Below are 23,502 nucleotides of genomic sequence, written 5' to 3' on the forward strand. Positions count from 1 at the left end.
TACAGCAATTAATATTTACAGTAATGAACTACATACAAGATCAAAGATTGTCTGTAATTACAGTACTAGAGTAAATGTATTTAGTTCATTTTCACCACCGTTGAAAAATATGTAGTGGAGTAAGTTAATACAATATTTAATCTAATGTGTTGAGAGAAGAGGGATTAATCCCTCAAGATCATCTGGGAATAATGTGGTAATTAGCTAATGTATTAAACATTATTGGGCTGCTGAATATTACATTACCTATATTCCCACTACTTCACTGAATAATTCAGAATACTACATCAAGAGTCTGCTCTCTGGACTATTTAAAGCCACAGGTGTAGGCACGTACTCTCCTTTCATCTGGTTTTTATTTCCTTTTATTTTCCTTGGGACCTTGTGAACTTAAAGAACTGAAAATGGCTCAAACTCGGCCATTAAAGCCCTCCGTGTGCGGCCGCAGCAGAGCTTCTCGAGTGGCCTAATTTCAGCTCATTTGAATGTAAAGCAATCTTGCAAAGTAAGCGTCCATTCGGCGTCTGTGATTTTTACACAACCCATGCAAAACATCAGGGACACTCACCTCAGTCAGGTCTCTGAGAGCCTGTGTCTCCTTCTTTCTCTCTGTCTGCAGCTTACAGTAATTAGAGTTATGAAACAGGGATGGAAAACTCAAATACAGACTTTATTCTGCGTCTAAATGCCACGTTAATGCAGGACTGAGGGTTTTAAAGGGAGAGGCTGATAAAGGGGAGTTTATTTGCAGTTTGGAGAGCCGCTCACCTCTCAAGTTCACATTGAGTGAGTAATCTTGATGTGGCCGGGGCTGAATCACATGGCTGAAACATTTACTCACCCATGCACTTAGCTCAGGTGTGTGTGTGTGTGTGTGTGTGTGTTTGAGGAGGGTGTGTGCTAGAGTCCAGGGTACAGAGGTGAAAGAGAGAGAGAGAGAGAGAGAGTAAGGAGGAGAGAGATGCTGCACCTGTGCATGATCACCTGAGAGGAAGAAAGGAAACAGAGAGGAGGTGGAGAGTTTGGAAGCATGGCGGGACAGTTTCACATCTGAGAGCAGCTCCTTCAGTCGTCAACAAGGTAAGAAAACAATGATTTTATGCACTCTCCTCAGAACAGACCCAGCTAAAGTATTTATTTTATACATTCATGATTCATGAGGATAAAGACTTATTCCCATTGTTGTTCCTGATCACAGTGCAACAATGCAGCTGCAACAATCAGTCGATTCATCTACAACTGTTTTGATGAAATTAACAGTTTTTTAGGCAAAAAGTGACAAACCTTTGATGATTCTGAGGTCTCAAGTGCTGTTTGTCCTCATCTTACATGACAGGGACAGTAGTATTCTTGAGTTTTGGACAGAACAGGACATTTTAAGATGTCATCTTGAGCTACAGATAACTGTGACATTGTGCATTTTCACACTGTTTACTGGTGTTTGATAGAACAAATGATTCTCTGGTTGGAGCCGTGCAAAGACGATAAAGGCGTCTGAAAAAAACAATATGCTTTATTTCAGCTCATGTCTTTGAAATGTGTGATGTTTGAGCTTGAATATCTTCCTTAATTCATGATTGCGACAATCACATCGTCATAAAACCAGAATTTTAAGCGTTGATACAATACTAGTATAAGAAAAAGAGACACGATGCTTCTTTCCATATCACGTCAAAAAGAAAATACAGTCCTCGGCCCCTGAGTCCGACACAGTCAATATAAGCTGAAGCACTGAGTTTGTGTCAAACTCAGAACTAAAATAGTTGAGGTGTTGCAAAGACAGTAGATCCATCTTTTAGGCTATATTTTTATTTTTACACATTATATTTTCACTAAAAAGAACCTAAAGCAACATGTCAAGATGGTCAAACCCAACCTGAACCACCTTTGGTTGAAAATCTGATTGTGGATCTGTTTTTTTGCTTTGGTACTTTTGATAATAGTGAATGCTAAACACTAGTATCCAAAAAAAGGTATTGGTGTACCTTTTCACAACCTTGAAAGTGATCTAGTCGTGGATTCAATAACAGTTTTGGACCTTGCAGCTTAATCAGGATTATTGACTCGTGTCCTGGTGCGTGCACGCGTGAAGTTTCAACCCGCAGCTCTCTGGGACCTCCACAAAACAAACAATAAAAAGAGAAATTAGCATTATTATAAAATAACAGGGGGAAGAACGCCCAGAGGCTCTTCAGCAACTCCTTCAACTCTTGCAGTTACGGGTCAGCGGTGAAGCTGGCGCAAGGGAGGAAACCTGAGAATCCAATGAACCTGCAGCTCAATTATGAGAGCAGCACAGTCCTCGGTGCCCTTGGAGCCTCAGATCTCTCTCCCTCTCTTTCTCTCCCTCCTCCTTTGTGCTATTGAAGGGCTTTGCAGCTGGTTAGTGATTTCCAAGCGTGGCCACAGTGTTCCCGTCCTGCTGTGATCTCTGAGGCCTTGCTGAGCAGCCACACACATAACAGAATACATGGTAACTTATTAAAAGAGAACTATGGAGGGCCCCCTTTAAGTCAACAGGGCCTTTTTTTGTCTCAAAGGTCACATCTAAATCAAACATGGTATGCTACGAGAAAATATGTGTGCATATTGCGTATCTCGCACACTTAACGCGGTGTGTGAAAGTGCTGCTCTTGGGTGTTTTGTTCTGCAGAAACTGCTTCATGAAAAGTCAACTATGCAAACGCTCTGTAAACACAGAGGAACCTGTGTTTTCTTAGCACATGCACGTCGCTGAATCCACGTTTTGGTGCGATGCGGCTGCTGCAGAAACACACCAGTCACCTGAGTGTCTGTGAAATGAGTAGTTCAGCAAAACGGGGTCAAGAAGAAACAATAGGTGCAGCATAATAAAGCACAAGACCTCTAAGTGTGCTTGGATTACAATTAAAGTGACTACTCCTGACTCTATCACAACATATATTCAATTGTTTGATGCACTGTGTGTTTCCTGAACCTTGGCTCTGCTTGTGCGTGCCAGGTGCCAAACATCACGTGGTTCAGATAAGAGTAAGATGAGTGTTTCTGTAGAAGGGCATGGACTGTGTATTTGCATAGGTGCTCCATGGTAAAATGACCACACCAAAGGAGGATTGGTGCGGTTCTCTGCTTCCTGTCAGCCCTCATAAAGTAGAAATCGCAGCGATTTTGAAGCTTGTAAAATAATGTTTATGAGCTACGTTTTTATTCCAATACTATTGATGACAGATGGATGTTTATCCCAATTTTAAAGGCATTTTAAAAACGATTCTAAACAGGGTTTGAAGAGTTCAGTGAGATCTTTTTAAAAGCTTAGATAAATACAAGTTAACCTCTTTATTTTGTATTAATGTGGTTTGGCTTTTTGTTACTTTTCTATGTAAATGTACACGACTTTACAAAAGCTTTAGGCAGGTGTGAAACAAATGCTGTAAGCTAAAAATGGAAGTGTTAATAGCTTATTTTCATCATAAACAAAATGCAGTGACTGAACAGAAGATAAATCAAATCGATATTTGGTGTGATCATGCTTTGCCTTCAAAACAGCAGCAATTCTTCTGGGACTTTCACACAGTTTTTGAAGGAACTCGGCTCGGAGGTTCGCCAGAAAACTAAAAAGTACAAAAGTGCAGGCAAGTGATAAAAGATGCAACATTTGAAAAAGTGCAGTTTAAGATAAAACAGCAAGGACTCCAACATAAAGATGCACAGTTGAATTAAATTAGAAAGAAATAATAAAAAAAAAGATACTTTTTTAGCCATGACTGAGGAGGTTTCTGGCTTTGACGTAAAGTGTTCAGAGTCTGATGGTTTAATATAATCTGAGAGGTTTATTCCAGATCTGTGTTTTGTTCTAACTCTTGGGAAAAGACCAATCATGGATGTTTGCTCCTGGATGTTGCAGTCGTATAATATGTGCGTCAGGGCTGCAACTTATATTTATTTTTGTTATCAATTAATCTTTTTGGACTATAAAAGGTTAGAAACTGTGAAATTCCAACTATATTATCTAAGAACAAACTCAAATCCCAAAACAAACAAACAAATAAATAAATAAAATTTACTTTAAGATGAAGAAAAGGAACTTCTCACATGTTTTGGCATTTTTGCTTGGAAAAATCAACATTAATTGCTTTTCAAAAGAGTTGCTTTTTAAAAAAATAATGTATCTGTCACACCACTTATCTATTAATCAACGTATCGTTGCAGCTCAACACCACGTATGAATAAATAAATGATCCTTATTTAAAAGTTTGTTGAAATTACGTTATTTAATTTGTGTTATTGCGACTTTGGTGTTTTAAAGTGTCGCAAAACAGACCTTGGGTTAAGAAGGCTGTGATATCTCAAACGTCATAAACCTGTTTATGATGTAAACACTGTCATCATCAAATGAAGTTATTTTACATTTGGGCCTACATGCACGCACATATTTGAGTTTCTGCACCTGAAATGACGTGAATAGATAATCCAGAGGTTATTCCTTCACTTGTTAGTTATATAACATGTTTCTAAGACGGCAGCCGCCTCCTCGTCACTTCTCTGACCTCATATCAGATCACATGTCAGGGGGGACAGAGGATACTCTCCAGGTGATCATTAATTCATCAGCTGAGCGTCAGGTGTCTCCCGTCGTTTACGTTACACCTCCTGCTCGCAGAGATGATGAAAATAAACCATTTTTATTCCCTGCCACATGAGGCCTCATCCGTGTGAACTGCAATACGACTAAAGATTAATAATGAGAGAGGGCTGTCACATTAAAACTATCATTTCAATACCTGCAGCACAATATTTGAATGTTTTAAACCCACATTTACAACTGATTTGATCATTACAACTAAGTTTAGGATAATTCTGCTGTAGAAATATACAATCCCTATATTTTAGATGTTGAAATTCTTATTTTTTTGCTCTAAAACATTCAAATTTTAAAGAATTTAGTGAAAGAAATCAGCTTTCAAAACCCTCCAGGAGTAATTTGGATGCTCCTCAGGTTAAAACCCCTAAATCCTGCAGAGGATTTCCCCTACAGGCCTTTGCAGAGGGGCTGGATCGCATCAATAAATCTCGTGTCACCATGTTGTAGGAGACAGTTCACATCTGAAATGTGTCGGCACAGTGAAGATGCAGCTAAGGAGGAACCTTCTTGAACTGCTGCTGTGTTTATATTTAATGCATCTTTCACAGTAGGCTCACTAATCATCAATAAAGTGATTGTATAAAGTCCTCCACGTCGCTCAGGTTGTGCTCTGTGCCCTTCAGGTCAGTCGTCCCGTCTCTGTGGGTGTCATGGCGGATCCAAGCTGGTGGAAGCTGACCTTCTCGCGCAAGAAGAAATCTGAATCCAAGGTGCTGTATGAGATCCCGGCTGAGTATGGCAGTAACACCGGGAACAAAGAGCACCCGAGCAATAATAACCCGCCTCCGGACCACATGGACAGCCAGTTCAACGCCAGGCTGGAGAAGATTGTGGATAAATCTGCCACCAAGGGCCGCCACGTCAAGGTGTCCCACTCTGGACGCTTCAAGGAGAAGAAGAAGGTCCGGGCCACGCTGGCCGAGAACCCGAGTCTGTTCGCGGAGCACAACCTCAGTGATGAGAACCATAAAAAGAAGACGGACATATAGCACAAAACCATGGACAAGTGTGTCATATATCAGTGTCACACTCACAGCAGCTGAAGGATAGAACACACACACCATGTGACCATGGACGGGTTACTGAACGGACCTACCGCACAGGCACAAGGGGTCTGCACAGAGACACACAATGACCACAAAGAAACATTAAACAACTACAGAGACACAAAGCAACTGCAAAGAGACACCACATGACTTCACATGGGCAAAACAATCACAGAGACTCAAGGAGACACAACATGACCACAAAGAGGCAAAAAGAGAACAAAGACACACATAACAACTACAGAGACTCAAGGAGACACAACATGACCACAAAGAGGCGAACAACAGTAAAAAGACACGCAAAACTACTACAAAGAGACAAACAACTGCAAAGAGACACAACATGACTTCACATGGGCAAAAAAATCCCAGAGACTCAAGGAGACACGGCCACAAAGAGGCAAAAAGAGTACAAAGACACACAAAATGACCACAAAGAGGCAAAATGACCAAAGAGACACAAAACAACAAAAGATACAAAACGACGACAGTTAAACAAAAATAACCACAAAGATGCACAAAATGACTACAAAGAGACACAAAAACTGCAGAGACACAAAACTACATAGACACAAAACAACAAAAGACACAAAACGACGACAGTGAAACAAAATGGCCACAAAGATACACAAAACGACTACAAAGACACAAAACAGCTACAGAGAGACACAAAATAGCCACAAAGACGCACATAACGACTACAAAGACACACAAAATCACCAAAGACACACAAAAACTGTAGACACAAAACGACTACAAAGCGGCACAAAACAATTACAAAGAGACACAATACTACTACAAAGAAACATAAAACGACTAGAGGCCCAAACAACTAGAAAGACACACAAAAGGACTACATGGAGACACAAAACAACCACAAAGATGCACAAAACTACAGAGACACACAAAACGACCACAAACAGACACAAAACGACCACAAACAGACACAAAACGACCACAAAGACACACAAAACGACTACAAACAGACATAAAATGACCACAAAGAGACACAAAAAAGTTGCATAACGATTACAAACAGATGCAAAACAACACAAAAGCATCCCAGAGTGTGTCTTTGCTCCTGCGGCGGGGCCTTTCACGCGTCTCTGCCCATCGCTGTGGCACCACACGTGCACGGTGGAAGGCAAACACTTGTTTCCGGCCCCACACCCAGTCAGACCCACGGACTCCCACCTACACAAACATGTGGTATCAGCAAAGCAGGCGTTTTTATTACGTCCGATTTTCTCTTTCTGCGCTCACACTGTTATTTATCTTCACTGTGCCTCACCTCGTGCAAACATCCTTATGAATGAACAGGAACATTGTTGTAAATTACCTTTTTATTATTGTTATGGATGTAGATTTGAATGAAACCTCCTTTTTAAAGCAACTGTCTTATGCAATCAATGCACACGAAGGAGAAACGTGTGTAAAGTGCAACAAAGCACTGTTAATTTTATAACATTTCTATGATTTAAATATCTAAATATTGTGGATACTCTAATGCAAATATGGTAAATAATAATAATTAAAAGAAAAATGCTGTTTATATAATCTCTTCTGGAGTCCTAGTGAAGGAAAATGTATGTTGTTTTTAATAAATGTAACAAGATGAGTTGATATAAAGGAGTGCTTTGTATTTGTGCAGGTGTGACTCAATCGTTTCAACGTGAAGATCGATGATTCATCTTGGTTTCACGTTACAGAGACGAGCCTGTTTTTTCATCTGTGTGCTGGTTTTGTTGTCATGGTGATCGTAAACAGACCCTGACGCTTGATACGTGACACAAAGTGCTTTTTGCATTTGGTAATACGGCGATCCTTACGTCTGTTCGCAGAGGGACTGGGGTCGGTAATCAGCCGGTGGTGCTTGTGTTCACTTTAGTGATGCTGCTGACATCTGCTGGACAAACATGCACTCAAGTCCTCAGGTACAAAATAAACTTTATTCCTATTATTCCACTGTTAATTCAAGTCAAAACAACATCCGTATCCTTCAGAAGTAAACAATAAACAACTGAATTATTCCCAAATAGTACAAGACACATAGTACACATCATAGTTGGCACATTTCAAATCACGCGCTCTTTTAAACTCATTGTTAAAAGGCAGTTAGACCCACTTACAGTGTTTACGGGTCCTTTAGTTCCCTATAATTTCATAATTTCATAGGACGACACTGATAGATGCTTGTTAATTCATACGAATGTTCCTGGTGTGTGATCCAGTACTTAACTAATTAATTGCTAACAATCTGAACATGCAAAACTGAGAATTTCTTTAAAATCAAACATATTATTTTAGAAAAGCAGAGAATAAAGTTTCCAATAATACAGAATTAAGATTCTCAGTGGCCCTCTGATCTTTGACGTGCACCCGTGCAACAGCTCTCCAAGGAGTAAGACATTGATTCTACCTTTCACAGAGTTTATGAAGAAATGTTTAAATTCAATTAGGTGTTTATTACTGAAGTCATACACACAGTTTGGTGTTCTGCACAACATTATACTGAGGTCCTCTGCGTTTACACGCGTGGATAAACGAGGCACGAGAACAGACTGTGACTGCAGCGGAAAAACTGAATTAAGGCAATTCTTACCTTGTTTGTTTTTGCATTTTTCAATTAGAGCGCTTCACCCTCTTCCCCCTGCTTCACCTCTGACGCTCCCTCCTCCAGTTGAGAGAGAAATGCTGCGTTCAAGTGCCATGGGAAGTCCAAAGTTGCCGATCTGAAAGTGCACTGGAATGCCTCTCAAAGACGAACCTCCTATCGAATTCGGGGTAAGTTGCTCTCCCCTGAATTCACTAGTTGGAGGTTCCAGTTGACAGGCATTTCAGTGCATTTTGCCTAGTTGGAGGTCCGAAACTTCAGACTTCCCGTGGCACTTGAACGCAGCAACAGTGCAAGTGAAGAGTCGCGACTGATGACGCTCTGCAAATAATTTTATTCAGACCGAATGAAATGATTGGTCGGACTTTTATCAGAAATATATGAGAATTGATTATTTATGAGTTACAGCACCTGGTGGATTTCATTTACCTTTTACTGTGCAATACGCTTATTAGGAGCGTTTTAAGATTACAAAAGAGAAGTGTAAGAATAGAAAGTGAAGAATTGCTTTAACGCAGCATTTGACTGCACATGTGCAGCTAAAGAAGTGGCTACTGAGTGAGTTTATTCTGCTTTAATGGCTCAAACGACCTCTTATAAACACAATCGACCGTCTCAGAATGTCCCCTCTATTTACCTGTAATTAGTGCAAAATGAATAAATTTAGTTTTCATGATTGTTATGATTTTACAGAGCTGTAAATCAAAGTGTGGCAATTAATGGAGGAGCTGATGAACAGTCACAGTCTCACGTTAACAACAACAACACTGCTGAGTTCCTCTTAATCATTGTTTGACAGGTGCATCAGCTGGAGTTCGATCTCTTCTGTAAACCAGCGTCTTGTTTCATAACGCATGAAAGAAATGTAAAGTGGTACAGTTCAGTCACGTGATCACGTCACTGAACATGTGACATCAACACAGCACATCTACACACAGCAGCACCTACTGAATCAACATCGAATGGTTTCCATCAGCGCCTGGAGACGAGAGGTTCTTTTTCCCCCCCGGCACGTTACTGTCCGTTGAGGTCATTCTCATGGCGACAGCCGCTCGTACACCCAGCCTCCCTCTGCAGCGTGCTGAAACTCCTTCAGCTCAGACTCACCGTCCTTCGGTCTGGTGAAGACGATGCGGTCGTGGAGTCTGTTGGTCTGACCCTGCCAGAACTCCAGCAGGTGAGGCTTGACGATGTAGCCGCCCCTGTTAACGAAGGACAGTTAGGAGAGGACACGAGAAGATCGACACCACTCTCATAACTGTCTGTGAAGTTTAACTTAGCTTAGCATAAAGCATGGAAACAACTGGCCGGGCTCGTGGCTATGTATGTGTCTCTTTCCAGATATTTTGAGCACATAAAATCATATTTTATAGAAAGATTATGATCCTGGGAAGAAAATGTTAATTTATATATTATTTCCTTAAATATTACAAAAATAAAACAGCATGTATATCTCATTTGTTTATTCTGTACAAGAGTATAATCAAAATAAGCAATGGAGACTGTTTTTTCAACTATAAATGGAGAAATCCTGTAAAGTCGCTAACAGCCGGATGTGGCTAAGTGATTAGCTCGGGGCAGCACGGTGAAGGCATTCAGAGGTCCTTTTTAACCACTAAAGTTGCTGAAAATAACAGCAAACCTCTGCAGCAGCATGAGAAGAGTCCCTACACACACAACAAAGCACCAATGGGCTCCTTCCTTTGGGATTGACTTTGGTAATCCACTGTAATGGACTTTACTATGAGAGGAGCTGGTACAGGGGCCAGTAGGTAAGTCTTTAAAACACTTTTAATAAACTCTGGCTTCACTAACTACGTTGTTGGTGCTTTGTTTTGTGTGTAGGGACTCTTCTCATGCTGCTGCAGAGGTTTGCTGTTATTTTGAGCAGCATTAGTGGTTAAAAAAGACCTTTGAATGCCTTCACCGTGCTGAAGAAAACTGTCTCCATGTCTTATTTGATGCTTGTAAGTGCTGAAAAAGACCATGGGATGATTTTACGCTGGAATTACACTTGAATATGACTTGTCGAATCTTGCAAAAATAAATGTTTTTTTTTATAATTTTATTGATTTAACGTAAAGACCAAAAAGTAATTCCTACCAGTAGTCGGGCATCGGCACATCTGTGTCCTTGTACTTCTCCTCCAGTTCTGCATTTTTCTGCCTCAGGTACTAGAAGAAAAGACAGGGATAATCCAGCCTTTAATGTTTATATATACATATTTCTACATGACATAACACGGCGTGGTTTCTGATCTCACATCTCTGTTGGGGACTGGAGTGCTCTGTCGGCTCACGACGGCCCCGATCTGACTGCTCTTTGGACGGGAGTGGAAGTAATCACAGGAGCTCTGGAAGGGGATTCGCTCCACAGTGCCCTCAATGCGAATCTGTGCATCAAAATAACTCATTTAAAAACATCTTTGGGTGAAAATCTATTGAAATATCATCAGTTATAAATGAAAGATGCTGACCTGTCTGTTGATGGGTTCCCAGTAGAAGACCAGACACGCATGTGGGTTGGTCTCCTGGGGACAAAGAACAGATCAGAGACAATAAGTAAAAAATAAATCCTACAAATATTATAATTTCCACTCGAGCTGCAGCTAAGGTTTAAACTCACCAGCTCCGAACCCTTCCTGCTCTCGTAGTTTGTGAAGAAACGAAAACCCTCGTCGCTGTAGCCTTTCAGGAGGACCATCCGAGCAGACGGGCGTCCCTCTCTGTACGGACAGACGGACAGAAACAAAGTCCACATGAACCCTTAGTGGAGAACTCATCATGAACGTAATATAAAAAGGCGATGCTACCTACTTGGTGGCTGTGGCGATGCACATAGCGTTAGCCTCTCCGATTGCAGGGCACTTTGTGGCTTCATCGAACCAGTTTCCGAACTGTTTGATCGGGTCCAGAGACACAAGCTGACTCTCCTCAAAGCACTGGAGGGAAGAACCGGTCACGTTTGAGTGCACTGAGAAGCAACAGTGCGAGTACATTTACTCAAGTACTGTACTTAATGTGGGGACAAATTCCAGGTACATGTTTTTCAATTCAATTTTATTTATAGTGCCAAATCATAACTAGGGATAGACCGAGTTTTTAGGGCTGATGCATGCATCTTGTCTGTCTCATTTTAGCGCCTGTCTCTTTAAGAAAAGCCCTGTCTGCTCTGATTGGTCAGTGTTTCTGGGTCCTTCTGAGTATCTGCACCGTCGTTGCAGCCGGGGAACGACTGTAACAGCACAGTAGCTTCACTTTCTACCTTTATATAGCTTACTTGTGACATCACAACGTACAGGAAGACCTGATGGCTCGTTTAAGCAAACAGTGTCTGGACTGTGTGTACGGACTGTGTGCTTTTCTCTGTGGATTGTTTTGTTACTTTCACAGTATTTATATAACATCTCAACTTGCTTTATAATAACAAAAAAATACATATATAAAACTTTCTACAATGTGGGACCTTTAATTTTGATTTGAATGCATACTTTTGAATACATTTTACTGACACAGCGTATACTTAGCTAAGGTCTTGGATGCACGGATTTACTTGTAGTGGAGTGTTTTCAAAGTGTGGTGTTAGTACTGAATCTGAATCCTAGAAACAGACACTAATAGTCTTCCGTAAACCTCCTGCAGGCCTTGCATGACTGAGCCAACCAGTGTCTGTAGTGTTTTTTAATTGGTTAAAGGCCTAAAGGTCAAGGTCTGAAACATCTGGGTGGCAGGAAAACAGATATCTGCTGCATGATACTGCAAAAAAAGAACATGTGTTTACATATATACATACAGTATTTGTGCTCCTTATAGCACCATAACCTTGCAGGGCAGTGGATCCACTTGTATGACTCTGTATTTCACCTAAACACAGGTAACTCCAGCCTTTTTTTGCATGCCACTCACCTCCTCGTCTCCTTTGTATTTCTTCCTCATGTCACTCAGGTCCATGTTTGTTGTGCGCTCACTGGAGGATTTCCTGCAGAAAGTCAGAGCACGTTGACCCGCTGTCAGAGACGCACAAAACGGACGATTTCTCCCAAATAAAGTGATCTGCCTCAATAAAACGCCACTGAGTATGCGCCTCATGCTTGTGACACTGGCTCTGACGTAACCGCGCGTCTTCCCCTTACGTAAAAATACGCAAACGTGAAAAAAGGCGTTTTGTAACCGTATAATTAAAAAAAACAATAAATAAAAATTATATATATATTTTAAAACGTTGGGTTTGGTTAGGAAGACATATAGAAGTGTGACTGTATAATTAAAACACAAAAATGGCCGTTATGTTGCGTTCAAGTAACATCTGTAATTACGACAAACCAAGTAGGAAAACGGTCACATCCATATGGACACTCTCGGATATTCTTCTCATACCACTGTACTTCCACTCAACTACATCTCAGAGACAAATATATAACTTTTAACTTAACTAAATTTGTCTGATAGCTTTATTTACTTTACTTTTTAGTGCTGTATACACAAAACAAATGAAGAGTTTATAAAATACGATGTTTTTGCCATACATTGAACTACCCACCGTGTTACATACACATACAGCCGAAACGATTATTCGACGATTAATTAATAAAGAAAATGAAATGTCAACTGTTTTGATCGTCGACGTATTAAAAATAGGCTTTCAGGATTCTGTTTCTTCCGATTTGTCAGTGAATGCAGCATTTGTGCCAACGTCACTTCCGGAACAACAAGATGGCGGCGACCTTGTGTGTGAAATTACTACCGAAACAGGGTAATGTAGAGTTGATATAGCTGTATTTTAACAATAGCTATGTGTCAGTAACCAGTTATTATTTTATTTTATGTGTTTAAAGAACTATTTAAAGTTTTAAATGTGAGCTACGCTTCAGTTAAACGGCTGTATAGTCAGTTAGCCGGTGTTAGCACGGGGGTTTTCAAAGTAAAAGTATCCATTATGCAGAATGACACATTTCAGAATTGTATTGGATAATAATAATTTAAGCATACATGTGTTCATCACTTTAATATTGCAGCTGGTAGAAGGCGGAGCTCATGTGTCATGTATGGCTGTGTATTTTAATATATGATAATAATAATTCACTGTATTAAATATGACTTTACAGAGCAGTCATTGCCAGAAGAATTACATTTTGTGATGCTTGTCATCGGTGCAGATCCTGGGGTTTCTGTTAAACATGAACTACCCCCCGAATAAAAATACCCTAAAATGTATTTTCACACTTCCCATTTTAGATTCACATCTAAAAAGGAATGATTGGCTCCAGCACCCCCCGCGACCCCGACCCCGGGATAAGCGGTTGAAGATGAATGAATGAATGAATGAATGAATGAATGAAATGGTGGAAAAAAACTACTGTTTGACAACTATATTTCTGACTCCATTCATCTCTGCTCTCCTCCACTACAACACAAATGAACGGGGAGTTTTTTTTACACAGACACTGATGATCAGCAGGCTTTTAAAAAAAAATGGGCTTCATATTTTGATATTCATCCATATCAATGAATCATGCATAAAGTAGTCCCATACACAAAAGGAAGAGAGGGTGAGTAGACATGACATGACCCTTAAAGAGCCTTAAAATGAGGATTTACTAACATAACAGTTAATAAGCAGTGGTACGTGCTGTTGGCTGTTTAGGACAAATAAAAACAAACAAATAAATGACAAAGTTAAGCACAGTAAATTATTCCATGTGCAGTACTTTTTGAATGATATGGTGATTCTCTACGAAGTTGGTATGAGTTGAATATGGGCAAAAAAAACAACAAATAATCCTGACATTGGCTCTGCAACCCTGATATGTGTAAATAATGAAATACCCATTTACTAGATCAGGTTTTGTCATTAAGCTTTTTTACCTTAAGTAATAATACTGATGTAAAATCGTCCCCATCCTGTTCCAAGTGGGAACCATCCACAATCCAAAGCACCAAAGCTCCAGAGGAAGGTCCAGAGCTGAAGTGGACCAGACAGAGAACTGCGTCCCTTTTCTGTTGGTCCACTTAAAGAGGACTAGTGAAAACACCCTAAACCAGACTTGTGTCTTTCAGGATGGCTCCCCCTGACTCAGAGCGTCCGGCACGGATCCAAGGCCGTGACCCGCCACAGGAAGCCGATGCACATTCTCAAACAGAAGCTGCTGGCCGTCACACAGTACATTCCTCCAACACGGGTCGTTCCTCCAGGAGCCTACCCCAAACCCCAGCAAGTCCAGGAGGTAGCCTAACATTTTTTATTTCTTTTATGTTCATTTTTTATGTTTTGACAGGTGTACAGAAATATAAATAAGGAAATATTCACAAAAACAAACTAGTAGAAAAGCAAAAAATAAATAAACAACATAAAATACAAAATGAATTCATTGAAAACATTAAATAGGGAGCACAATCTTACGGTTTTAACGTTTTTTGATGAAGTAATTGTCTTTTCTTGCTGCTCAAATCCACGTTTGTTCCACTCTACCGAGACGACCTCTCCTATATTTTTATTCCACCAGGATAGCCCTTTCATTTTAATCCTGAAAAGGAATTTGAAGAACTTATTCCAGGACTCTAAGATGGTCGCTGTGGTCCAGAACAACTCCAGTACAGCTGAAGAAATGATCATGCTCAAGAACAGACTTCACAAACACGACATCACTGTCAAGTTCTTCCCCAACAAGGTAATGCTGTTATTTTTGTGTTTTGTTCCCTCCTTTTCAAAATGTTATTAATGCCTTTTGTTACACGGCTACTATCAGTAGAGAAATGATGAGAAATGAGGGCGGAGAGAAGAGAAAAGACGTCTTAACAAAGGTCTCACGTGCGGTGTTTTAACCTTCAACAAATGGACGACAGTCGCATGGTTTTACTTTCTCTCTATCGTCAAAAAGGACCAGAACATTTAACTTGTTGCTGGTTACTAGTTGTATTGTTTATCACGTGATATTACACACAATTCAGTTTTAAATGATTCAACTCCTGCCTCACCCTGTGTTTACACAAGCATGTTAGACGTGGTTGCGTGTAAGCACGAGGTTGATGCCCAATAAAACGCTACTACTTTACTCCATATTTTACTCTACTACATATTTTTTTTTTTTTAATTAAACTTTCACCATGTTATCTTTGTTATTTCATTATCTGACCTTGTTCTTTGGTTTTAGTGTGTCTGACGTCATGTTTTCTCCTTTGTTTGATTCTGCATTGTAAGTTGTTTTTCGTCCTCTCTCAAACTCCTTCACTTCCTTTAGGATGTGAGGGGGAAATATTGTTTAGTGCCAAAGGAAAACTGGTCTCTACTTTGCTGCTCAGCGCTTTGAAATGCTCCGACGTAACAAAGATGGTATAGACAGACGCTTCAGTGTCTGGTGCATGCTGACCCCAGGACAGAGCACCGCTGACGTGGTGTTTGTAGTCTAGTCTAGTCTCAAAGGCTGTGAAACATGCATCATCTATAAAGCTGCTGCATAATATACTCTACACACATTTAAACCCCTGTAAACTTATTTCTTTTTAAATCTCATTTTATGTATTTTTTAGGTGGTGCGGTCGGTCCTGAAAGACAGTGTTTACTCCAACATGAGTCCTCTTTTCACCGGTCCCACAGTTCTGTTTGCCAGTAAAGAGCCAAAGGTGAAGGAGATGCTGTCGACTCTGAGGGCCAGCCCACAAATGACGCTCCTGGGTACGTTCATCATCTTGTGTCTACATTTTCTCATGTTTGCGACACAAAAAGATCACGCAGGTGTGATATGATTCATCAGGAAGCTACAAATGGATCAGAAAGTTCCCAAAATACAGAATTTAGAAAGACAGAGTAGCAAATTCTCACTTTTTAGAGTCAAACAGTGAGTTTACTAAAAGTTTCAGTCCATTGAAGGAAGATAAAAACACATTTAATCCAGATGACTGTTGTTTCATTAAAGATATATGTAGCAGCCGTTTTTCAAAACAAATAAAAGTTTCAAATCATACAAATCAAAGGGCCACTGTTGCACCATGGGTTGTGGTGTACGCGGATGGGAAAAGCATAATGTCTGAACAAAAGTCCAGTTTCACCAAAAAACGTGGTTTATTTAACCAGAAATCGAGTGAACAAAGAAAATTCCTGTGCCTCTCCCGCTCCGTTTGCCATTTGCCAACCCAGATGCATGCTGGTCCCTTACAGGCCCCGACAGCCTACCTATATAATGTCAGGTGCCCCCCGAACCTGCCCAAATGAAACAAAACACAAATAATAAACACCTAATTCACCTTACTCAGAATAATCAAAACTAAGTAGTCACTGAGCAGAATACTAAACAGCACTAAATACTAACAACAAACAAACAGCTCCAACAATAGTTGTATGCATGATATATATAAACAACAAGGCTGATGTTATATATTTTGTCAGTGGTGTCAGATCCCCTTTTTCACCACAACAAATTTAACAGAGCTTTGATTTGATTCTTCACTGCGTTGCTCGTGTCAACAGGAGCCTGTATAGAGAACACGCTGCTGAGTGCACAGGGGCTGGCGAGCTACTCCAAACTGCCGTCAGTGACCGTCGTCCAGGGTGAGCTGGTCAGCGGGTTGACGATGCTGACCTCCCGCACGGCCTCCATGCTGCAGCGCCACCCAGCCCACCTGTCCGCCCTCCTCCAACAGTACGTCAAACAGCAGAGCTCGGACGGCGGCGCAGAGGGAGCTCGTAAAGCAGAGGAGGCCACGTAGAAGATGCACGGGGAAAACACTGGGACTGTTGCAGATTTCCAGCTGTTTAGAAAAACTAGGGACTGTCGGGTCGGATGAATGTTTGGCATTTATTATATTTTAGTGCTGAAGTTCCCAGAAAGAAAGAAAAAGATGTTGGTGGTTCACTCACATTTGACCGGAGCAGCTCAACTGGCACTTGAGTCCAAACTGAAATGTGCATCCACTCAGAGGAGCTGCTGCAAATGAAGGAGTCTGCAGACTGGACTGTTTGTGCACCTCAACCTCTCAGCAGAAATCATGGATGGACGATGCTGCAAAACATGTCGGTGTTGCCCAAGAAATTCCTTTATTCAAGGATGTTGTCACGTATAAATAAACTATGTCAACACAATCTATCTCTAGGTCTTGTTTGTGTGCATTTGAGAACTGCAGGATTTGTCAAACGTGCATTTAAAAGTTGAGTTTCTAACTGTCACCTTAAGTTAAATGCTTAGTATTGTCGTTTGATTTGCCCAAAAGTAGCTGCAGCGGCATGTCTGTTGTAAAGTGGCATCATGAAAACCACTCTCAGCCAAAATAAACACGAGTGGTCACAGATCCCGATACGTTAATCTGCAGATTACAGCATGTTAATCCGGGTCAGTCGGCCCGCCTTTCTAAAGCAGACAGACGTTATCGCTCAGGCCCTCGCTTCAACTCCTCTGCAGGAGTGAGGATGTCCAAACTCTCTTAAAGGAAAACTTCACTGTCAACATTTGTCAATCATTGGTTTGTCCACTCACCCCGTGTTACCTTGAAGAAAAGTAGGTTTCTTGCATGACTCCACAGTGAACAAAGGATCCAGAAATGGAGAAAAGTTCCCTCTGAAGGTACAAGAGAAGAACAAGGTAACACAGGATGAGTTACTAATAAACAAAAGGTCATTTTAAGGGTGAAGTGATGCTTTAAAACACCATTTTAATCAGAAACAAAGGTGCGTAGTCTCGCTATTCAGGTAAAAATCATTGTTTATGCTTTTATTTGGATGTTTATCATGACCCTATAAGAGCTGCAGACACGTGGCACCATTAAAAACTATTGATATGATGGAAAATCAAGGATTTATTCTTATTTTGAACATATTAACCCATTCCTTCCCCTTAAAACACAGTCTCATATACATGTAATTCATAGAATGATGATGGTCAGTTGAAGATCCCACCTTTTGCTTAACAGCAGAGTAAAGTCGGTGCAGAGGGAGTGGAGTGGAGGTTGGCCTCCACTACATCCCTGCTAGACGCTGTGTAATTCCAGTTAATGCGGATAATGCCCAGGAGGACACTTTGCGCGCACACGGCGGCGCGCAACGCACAGCTTCTCCTTGGATTTGGAGGGAGCTCGTGTGACCCACCCACCCACCCGCCGCAGCAGAGGGCTCGGCCGGTGAGCTTATGTGATCAGAGTCAGTGATTATCCGTGGATGTAACATGTAGTTTGACTTTTTTCCCCCCAAAGGTTGTCGATGGAACTTCCTCTTTGGTCGAAATGCTGATTTTCTGCAGTTTTTTTTGCGCCAAATGAGACTCTTGTTGGATTTATCAGGCGCAGAGGAACTGCGGCAGATGATGAGAGACGCAGGTGCAGTTCAGGTAAGACCTTTTAGACATCACCCCGCTCAGAAAACACAACGTTTGGGTTCAATTCTGCCGCAAATGACCAAAAACCAGCATTTACATTTTATAGAAATTAGACACTCTGTATGTATTAACTCTTAAATGCACAGTGGTTATATTGTTAAAACACATTAAAACGTTTGGTTGAAGTAGTGCAACCACGCTGCTGTGTGTGTGTGTGTGTGTGTGTGTGCGTGTGTGCGGGGACAGTGACACCTTAATGGGCTTTAGATAAGATCTGCAGCCCTGGAGCTAATAACAGACTCTGAAACATGTTCACTAACACACCAGTGTGGCTGCTTCCTGATCGAGTTTGAGTGTTGAAACATGTCTTCAGGTGTGTGTGGCAGACATGTCTCAGTTCTGTGCTAACAATCACACTTCTGCAGACGATGCTCCCCTCCAGGTGACAAACATGCAGATTTCCTCACCTCTGATTTTAAATTAGAGTCCTTAACTTGGTCCTTAACTTGGTTTAATCCTTACTCACACTTTTTTTTAAATGTTTGCATTGGAAATGGAGTGAGTTTGAGGAGAAATGTCAAACGCTTTCATTAGTATTTTATCCTCAACTTGATCTTTTATTGGCTTCAGTTTTGAGTCTGAAAAGTGAGATTATAATCTCTGCATTTGAATGAATGAATGAATGAATGAATGAACGCTTTATTTCAAACATATGATGTAAAAAAAAAATTACACTTGAAGCACGAGTCATTAAAACCCCTTTGTATGTTTGAAAAGGAGCAGGAAGAAGCATCAGCTTATTAACTCCTACCCCTTCTCCACTTAGTATCTACTACTATAGGTTTTCTTACTTCCTGTGTATCCTGTTGTTTTTAATTGTTTATTTATTTATTTATTTTAGTTTTTTTAATACGATCAACAAAACAAACAATAACCAACAAATAACTAAATAACCGCTTGTGTATAAATAAATAAATGACAAGTATGGTAAAAAGTGAGAACCCTAGTGTTTGTCAGACCCCTCTTCTTCCCTGTACCTTGTAACACCGTCCGTTTGTGCTGTTGTTTGATTTCGCTCATGGTTGGACATCGTCTGAGCTCCTCCGCTCGTCTGTTCTACAGTTTCACTCCACTTATTTAAACGCAAAAGGTTTTTTATAGGTGAGCGAACCCTTTCACTGGTGTTTCCTCCCTTTTTTCCACTTAATGACCTCATAACTCCTCATCTCTTCAGGGTCAAACATGAGCAAATGCAGCACATTTTGCTTTAGTGCTTTATAAAGCGAATGTGCTTTATTTAAAAGTTTATTCTAAACACTCAGAGTGTGATTGATCTGCATCTCCTTTAAGTGCACAAACTTAACTTCAGCTCTTATAATGCTGTTATTCACAGATGTAAATAGATGGTTTCCATGGATACAGACACGATACATAGTGTTTTTACAAAAGCTTCAAATCTGAAATTGTACTTTTAGTTAACGCTTTGTGCAAACTACAACAAAACTGTCCCAAAGAGTTTTCCTCTGGTGGAATATTCCTCGTGTTCCTTCTCGAGTGAGCAAAGCTCAGAAACCTGTAAATCCTTTCATCCTGTTTCCACCACATGCTGTCATCGCTGAGGTCAGCCGCTCTCATCCTCCCCCGGCCTTCTTACGTAACAGCGGGGCGCTGCAGGTGACGCTGGATCCACCGCCATGACCTGATACTCTCACTGTGCTCAAATCCTCACCTGTTTTAAACTTTTAAAACAACTTTATACTTAAAAACACCCCTTAAACTTAAAAATATAAACTTTATAGCTTAAAAATCAGGCTTTAAACTTAAAAATACAAACTTTATAGCTTAAAAATCAGGCTTTAAACTTAAAAATACAAACTTTATAGCTTAAAAATCAGGCTTTAAACTTAAAAATATAAACTTTATAGCTTAAAAATCAGGCTTTAAACTTAAAAATACAAACTTTATACTTAAAAAATACAAACTTTATAGCTTAAAAACACCCTTTAAACTTAAAAATACAAACTTTGTAGCTTAAAAAAAACTTACATTTGAGAACTTCAACCAAAAAAATTGAAAATGTTTACTTTAAAAACATACATTTAAACTTAAAAACCCAAAACAAACAAACCTGAAAAAAACTTTATACTCAAAAAACTTTTTAAACTTAAAAATACTGTAAACTTGAAAAAGTTAAAAAAGAAAATTAAGAACTTGAGCTTAAAAAAACTTTAAAACTTGTACTTTTAAACAAAGCTTAACTAAAAACATATATACTTACATAAAACTTTTTAAATCTATTCTTTAAAACATAAACTTTAACCTTAAAATAACCTTTAAATCTATTCTTTAAAACATAAACTTTAACCTTAAAATAACCTTTAAATATATTCTTTAAATCTTAAACTTTAACCTTAAAAAACCTTTACATGTATTCTTTAAAATCATAAACTTTAACTGATGCTGTAACATAATAACTTCCCTTCCCTGTTTCCTCGTGTAAACATTATTAATGTCTCGCAAACATATTTTCTTTTGTAAAAACAAACCTTTGATATTAAAGTGCTGCATTCTCTCTACTTATTACTTGTTATAAGTCTGTGAACTTGCTTTTGAAGCGTTTCACGTTCATCCAAAAGGGGAATTAAAACACATTTTAATACCAGTGCAGCAGACTGGTTGTGGTCGTGGTCGTCTGCACGGCCGCTCTCTGCCTCGTGTTGCTCCAGGTCCAAGTTTCTAATGACATCCTGTGAAAAACCAATTAACCAATTAAGCTGCTCGCAGGCGGTTCTGCCCGTCACATCAGACAGAAGCTGTTTCAACCTGTGCAAAAAAGTTAATTTAGTTATAGCACATAAACGAGACTCCAAATGACTAATGAATGGTGCATAAACTTCCCAAACATATCCCGTTGAACAGGTTCAAAACAACATGAAAGCCAGTAAGAGCCTGTTCTGTTCTGCAGGGCTGCTGGGTTCGATCGAGCATGTTCACTGTTCGTGTCTTTGTTTTAAACACCGACCCTCGTTCATCAGTGGAAACCACAGGAATGACTTGACATCTTTATCCTCGGTTTATTTTTTACCTTTTTAACTCTTAATTTGCTCAAACATGATAATCTGTAAACACATTTAGTCGTATCGATGTTTCTGCTCGGGGAAGTTGTCGCTGTGGCCGACTTTGACGGATCTAGATGAGGATGTACCGAGTGTATCCAGGCAGCTCTGTTAACTAACTGGATTACACCTCCTGCTCTGTTGAGCCTGTTTAACACTTTCACTTTGGTTTATTTGTCGTCTCGCCCTTACGGGGCATTTTAAGGACAATATCAAACAGAGCATTTGATAAAAGTAACACATTAATGTCACGTTTGAATGGTATTTGCATGTGGAATTTATTCTATCTTTACATGGAAACAGTTTGTTCAAATGTGATGTAAAATAAAATAAATCTTTAACAGATAGATGGATAACTTTATTTATCCCAGAGGGGAAATGAGGTCATCGCAGCAGTGGTACAAAACAATCAGAAATACAAAATATAAACTACAATAAGAATACAGTCTCACAAATTTAAAACACTATATTACAATATACTATGTGGATTTTAAGGTGCAAGATGAAGAGAGAAAGGTGCATTTTTAAAAACAGTGGAAGGATTTCAGTAATAAGTCACTTGTATGATGTGAGTGTGTTCCCTGAGCGTTGCTGTGCAGCGTTGTAGCTTTTGCTGAGTCTGATTAATCAATCAATTCAAGTGTTCTGACAGAAAACTAGACCTCTGCTCCTCCTCTCTATCCTTCTACTCCAGTTCAAGCCCCCAGCACCGTCACTTCCTGTTTGAACAGGAAGTGACAAAAACTGCAGTTCTCTGAGTGTCCACTAGGGGCATGTTTCATAACAGAGCAGTTTCTCATTGAGCCCCATGTTAAACAGGCCGTTTACACAGCATCATTAAACCTGTTTAAGGACAAAAGAACATTCTAGTCTGTGTGTTTAGATCAGATCTCCATGACAACACTGAGGGGGGAGAATTTTTTTGGACCAGACTAGTTTTTATTTTATTGGAGGTTAAAGTTTATGAATAATTAGGGGCGTGGCCTCTTGAGTGACAGCTAGCCTCTGGCCCTCACTTCTCCTCAGAGGTAAACGTCAGCCAGATGGATGTACGCCCCTCCCCCCAACGTCACGTACATGCCCTTTTTTGGTCAGAGGAAATGAGGCGGAGTCAAAGTCTGACAAGATGGCGACTCCTGTAGGCGAGGACGATTGGATCAAGTTGAGAGAACGGGCCTCGATGGAGACGCTACATCCTTTTTTTGTATACAGTCCACGCTCCAATCACTGGTCTCACAGGAGAGAGAGAGAGCGTTCCTATTGGCTGTTGCACAAAGACAGATGTCCGAGCACGTCCCTTAAGAGGGGAAAAATCTGATTCAATGGAGGAAAGTCCTGCGGACAAAGTTGCTATTAAAGCCTCAGCAGCAACTGTCTACACCACCATTTTCTTCCAGTGGTCACTCGTGGGGCTGCAGGGGAAAATCCACCTGCAGCCCTAAAAGCATTTTCTCCACAGGCCACAATTTTAAAAGAGACTGTAAAACTGTTGACAGGACACTTCCCACTGCAAACAAGGTCCATTATGACTCTTTTAGCCTGTGGACTCGAGCCCAGAAAGGCGAAGTGAAGTGCATGAAACACTTCTGCTCATATTCAGTGGTGCGGGAAATCACGGAAGTAAACCCTGAAGCTTTTTTTGGGGTGTGCACCAGGAGAGGAATTCTCCTTGGATTGAATTGGCACCATTTTTATTTGACATCCAGGTCTAATAACACATGCATGACTAAAAATACGTGACAATGTTGGCGAGAGAAAATGTTCTGGCTTTTCTTTTTTGCCTACCTGAGCTTTAATAATAAAAA

The 23,502-nt window shown here is 40.2% G+C and overlaps 3 protein-coding genes across 3 annotated transcripts; 2 read left to right on the plus strand and 1 right to left on the minus strand.

The window, feature by feature from the left end:
- Window positions 1–5,271: 5,271 nt before the first annotated feature.
- On the plus strand, window positions 5,272–5,610 carry prr15lb (proline rich 15 like b; the record flags this gene model as incomplete). Its single annotated transcript, XM_083932137.1, has 1 exon — window positions 5,272–5,610. The coding sequence occupies one exon, from the start codon at window positions 5,272–5,274 to the stop codon at window positions 5,608–5,610; it is 339 nt and encodes a 112-aa protein (XP_083788263.1).
- Window positions 5,611–7,816: 2,206 nt separating this feature from the next.
- Window positions 7,817–12,369, minus strand: pnpo (pyridoxamine 5'-phosphate oxidase; the record flags this gene model as incomplete). The annotated part of the gene is made up of 7 exons (XM_083933154.1): window positions 7,817–9,483; window positions 10,385–10,455; window positions 10,545–10,673; window positions 10,758–10,811; window positions 10,907–11,006; window positions 11,098–11,222; window positions 12,187–12,369. The coding sequence occupies 7 exons, from the start codon at window positions 12,367–12,369 to the stop codon at window positions 9,318–9,320; spliced, it is 828 nt and encodes a 275-aa protein (XP_083789280.1). The 3' UTR covers window positions 7,817–9,317.
- A 618-nt stretch (window positions 12,370–12,987) lies between these two features.
- On the plus strand, window positions 12,988–17,326 carry mrpl10 (mitochondrial ribosomal protein L10). The gene is made up of 5 exons (XM_083933086.1): window positions 12,988–13,033; window positions 14,338–14,504; window positions 14,784–14,948; window positions 15,808–15,952; window positions 16,745–17,326. The coding sequence occupies exons 1-5, from the start codon at window positions 12,994–12,996 to the stop codon at window positions 16,981–16,983; spliced, it is 756 nt and encodes a 251-aa protein (XP_083789212.1). The 5' UTR covers window positions 12,988–12,993; the 3' UTR covers window positions 16,984–17,326.
- The last annotated feature ends 6,176 nt before the right edge of the window (window positions 17,327–23,502 follow it).

The sequence above is a fragment of the Echiichthys vipera genome, assembly GCF_963691815.1.
Source record: "Echiichthys vipera genome assembly, chromosome: 18".
Classification (NCBI taxonomy): Eukaryota; Metazoa; Chordata; class Actinopteri; order Perciformes; family Trachinidae; genus Echiichthys; species Echiichthys vipera.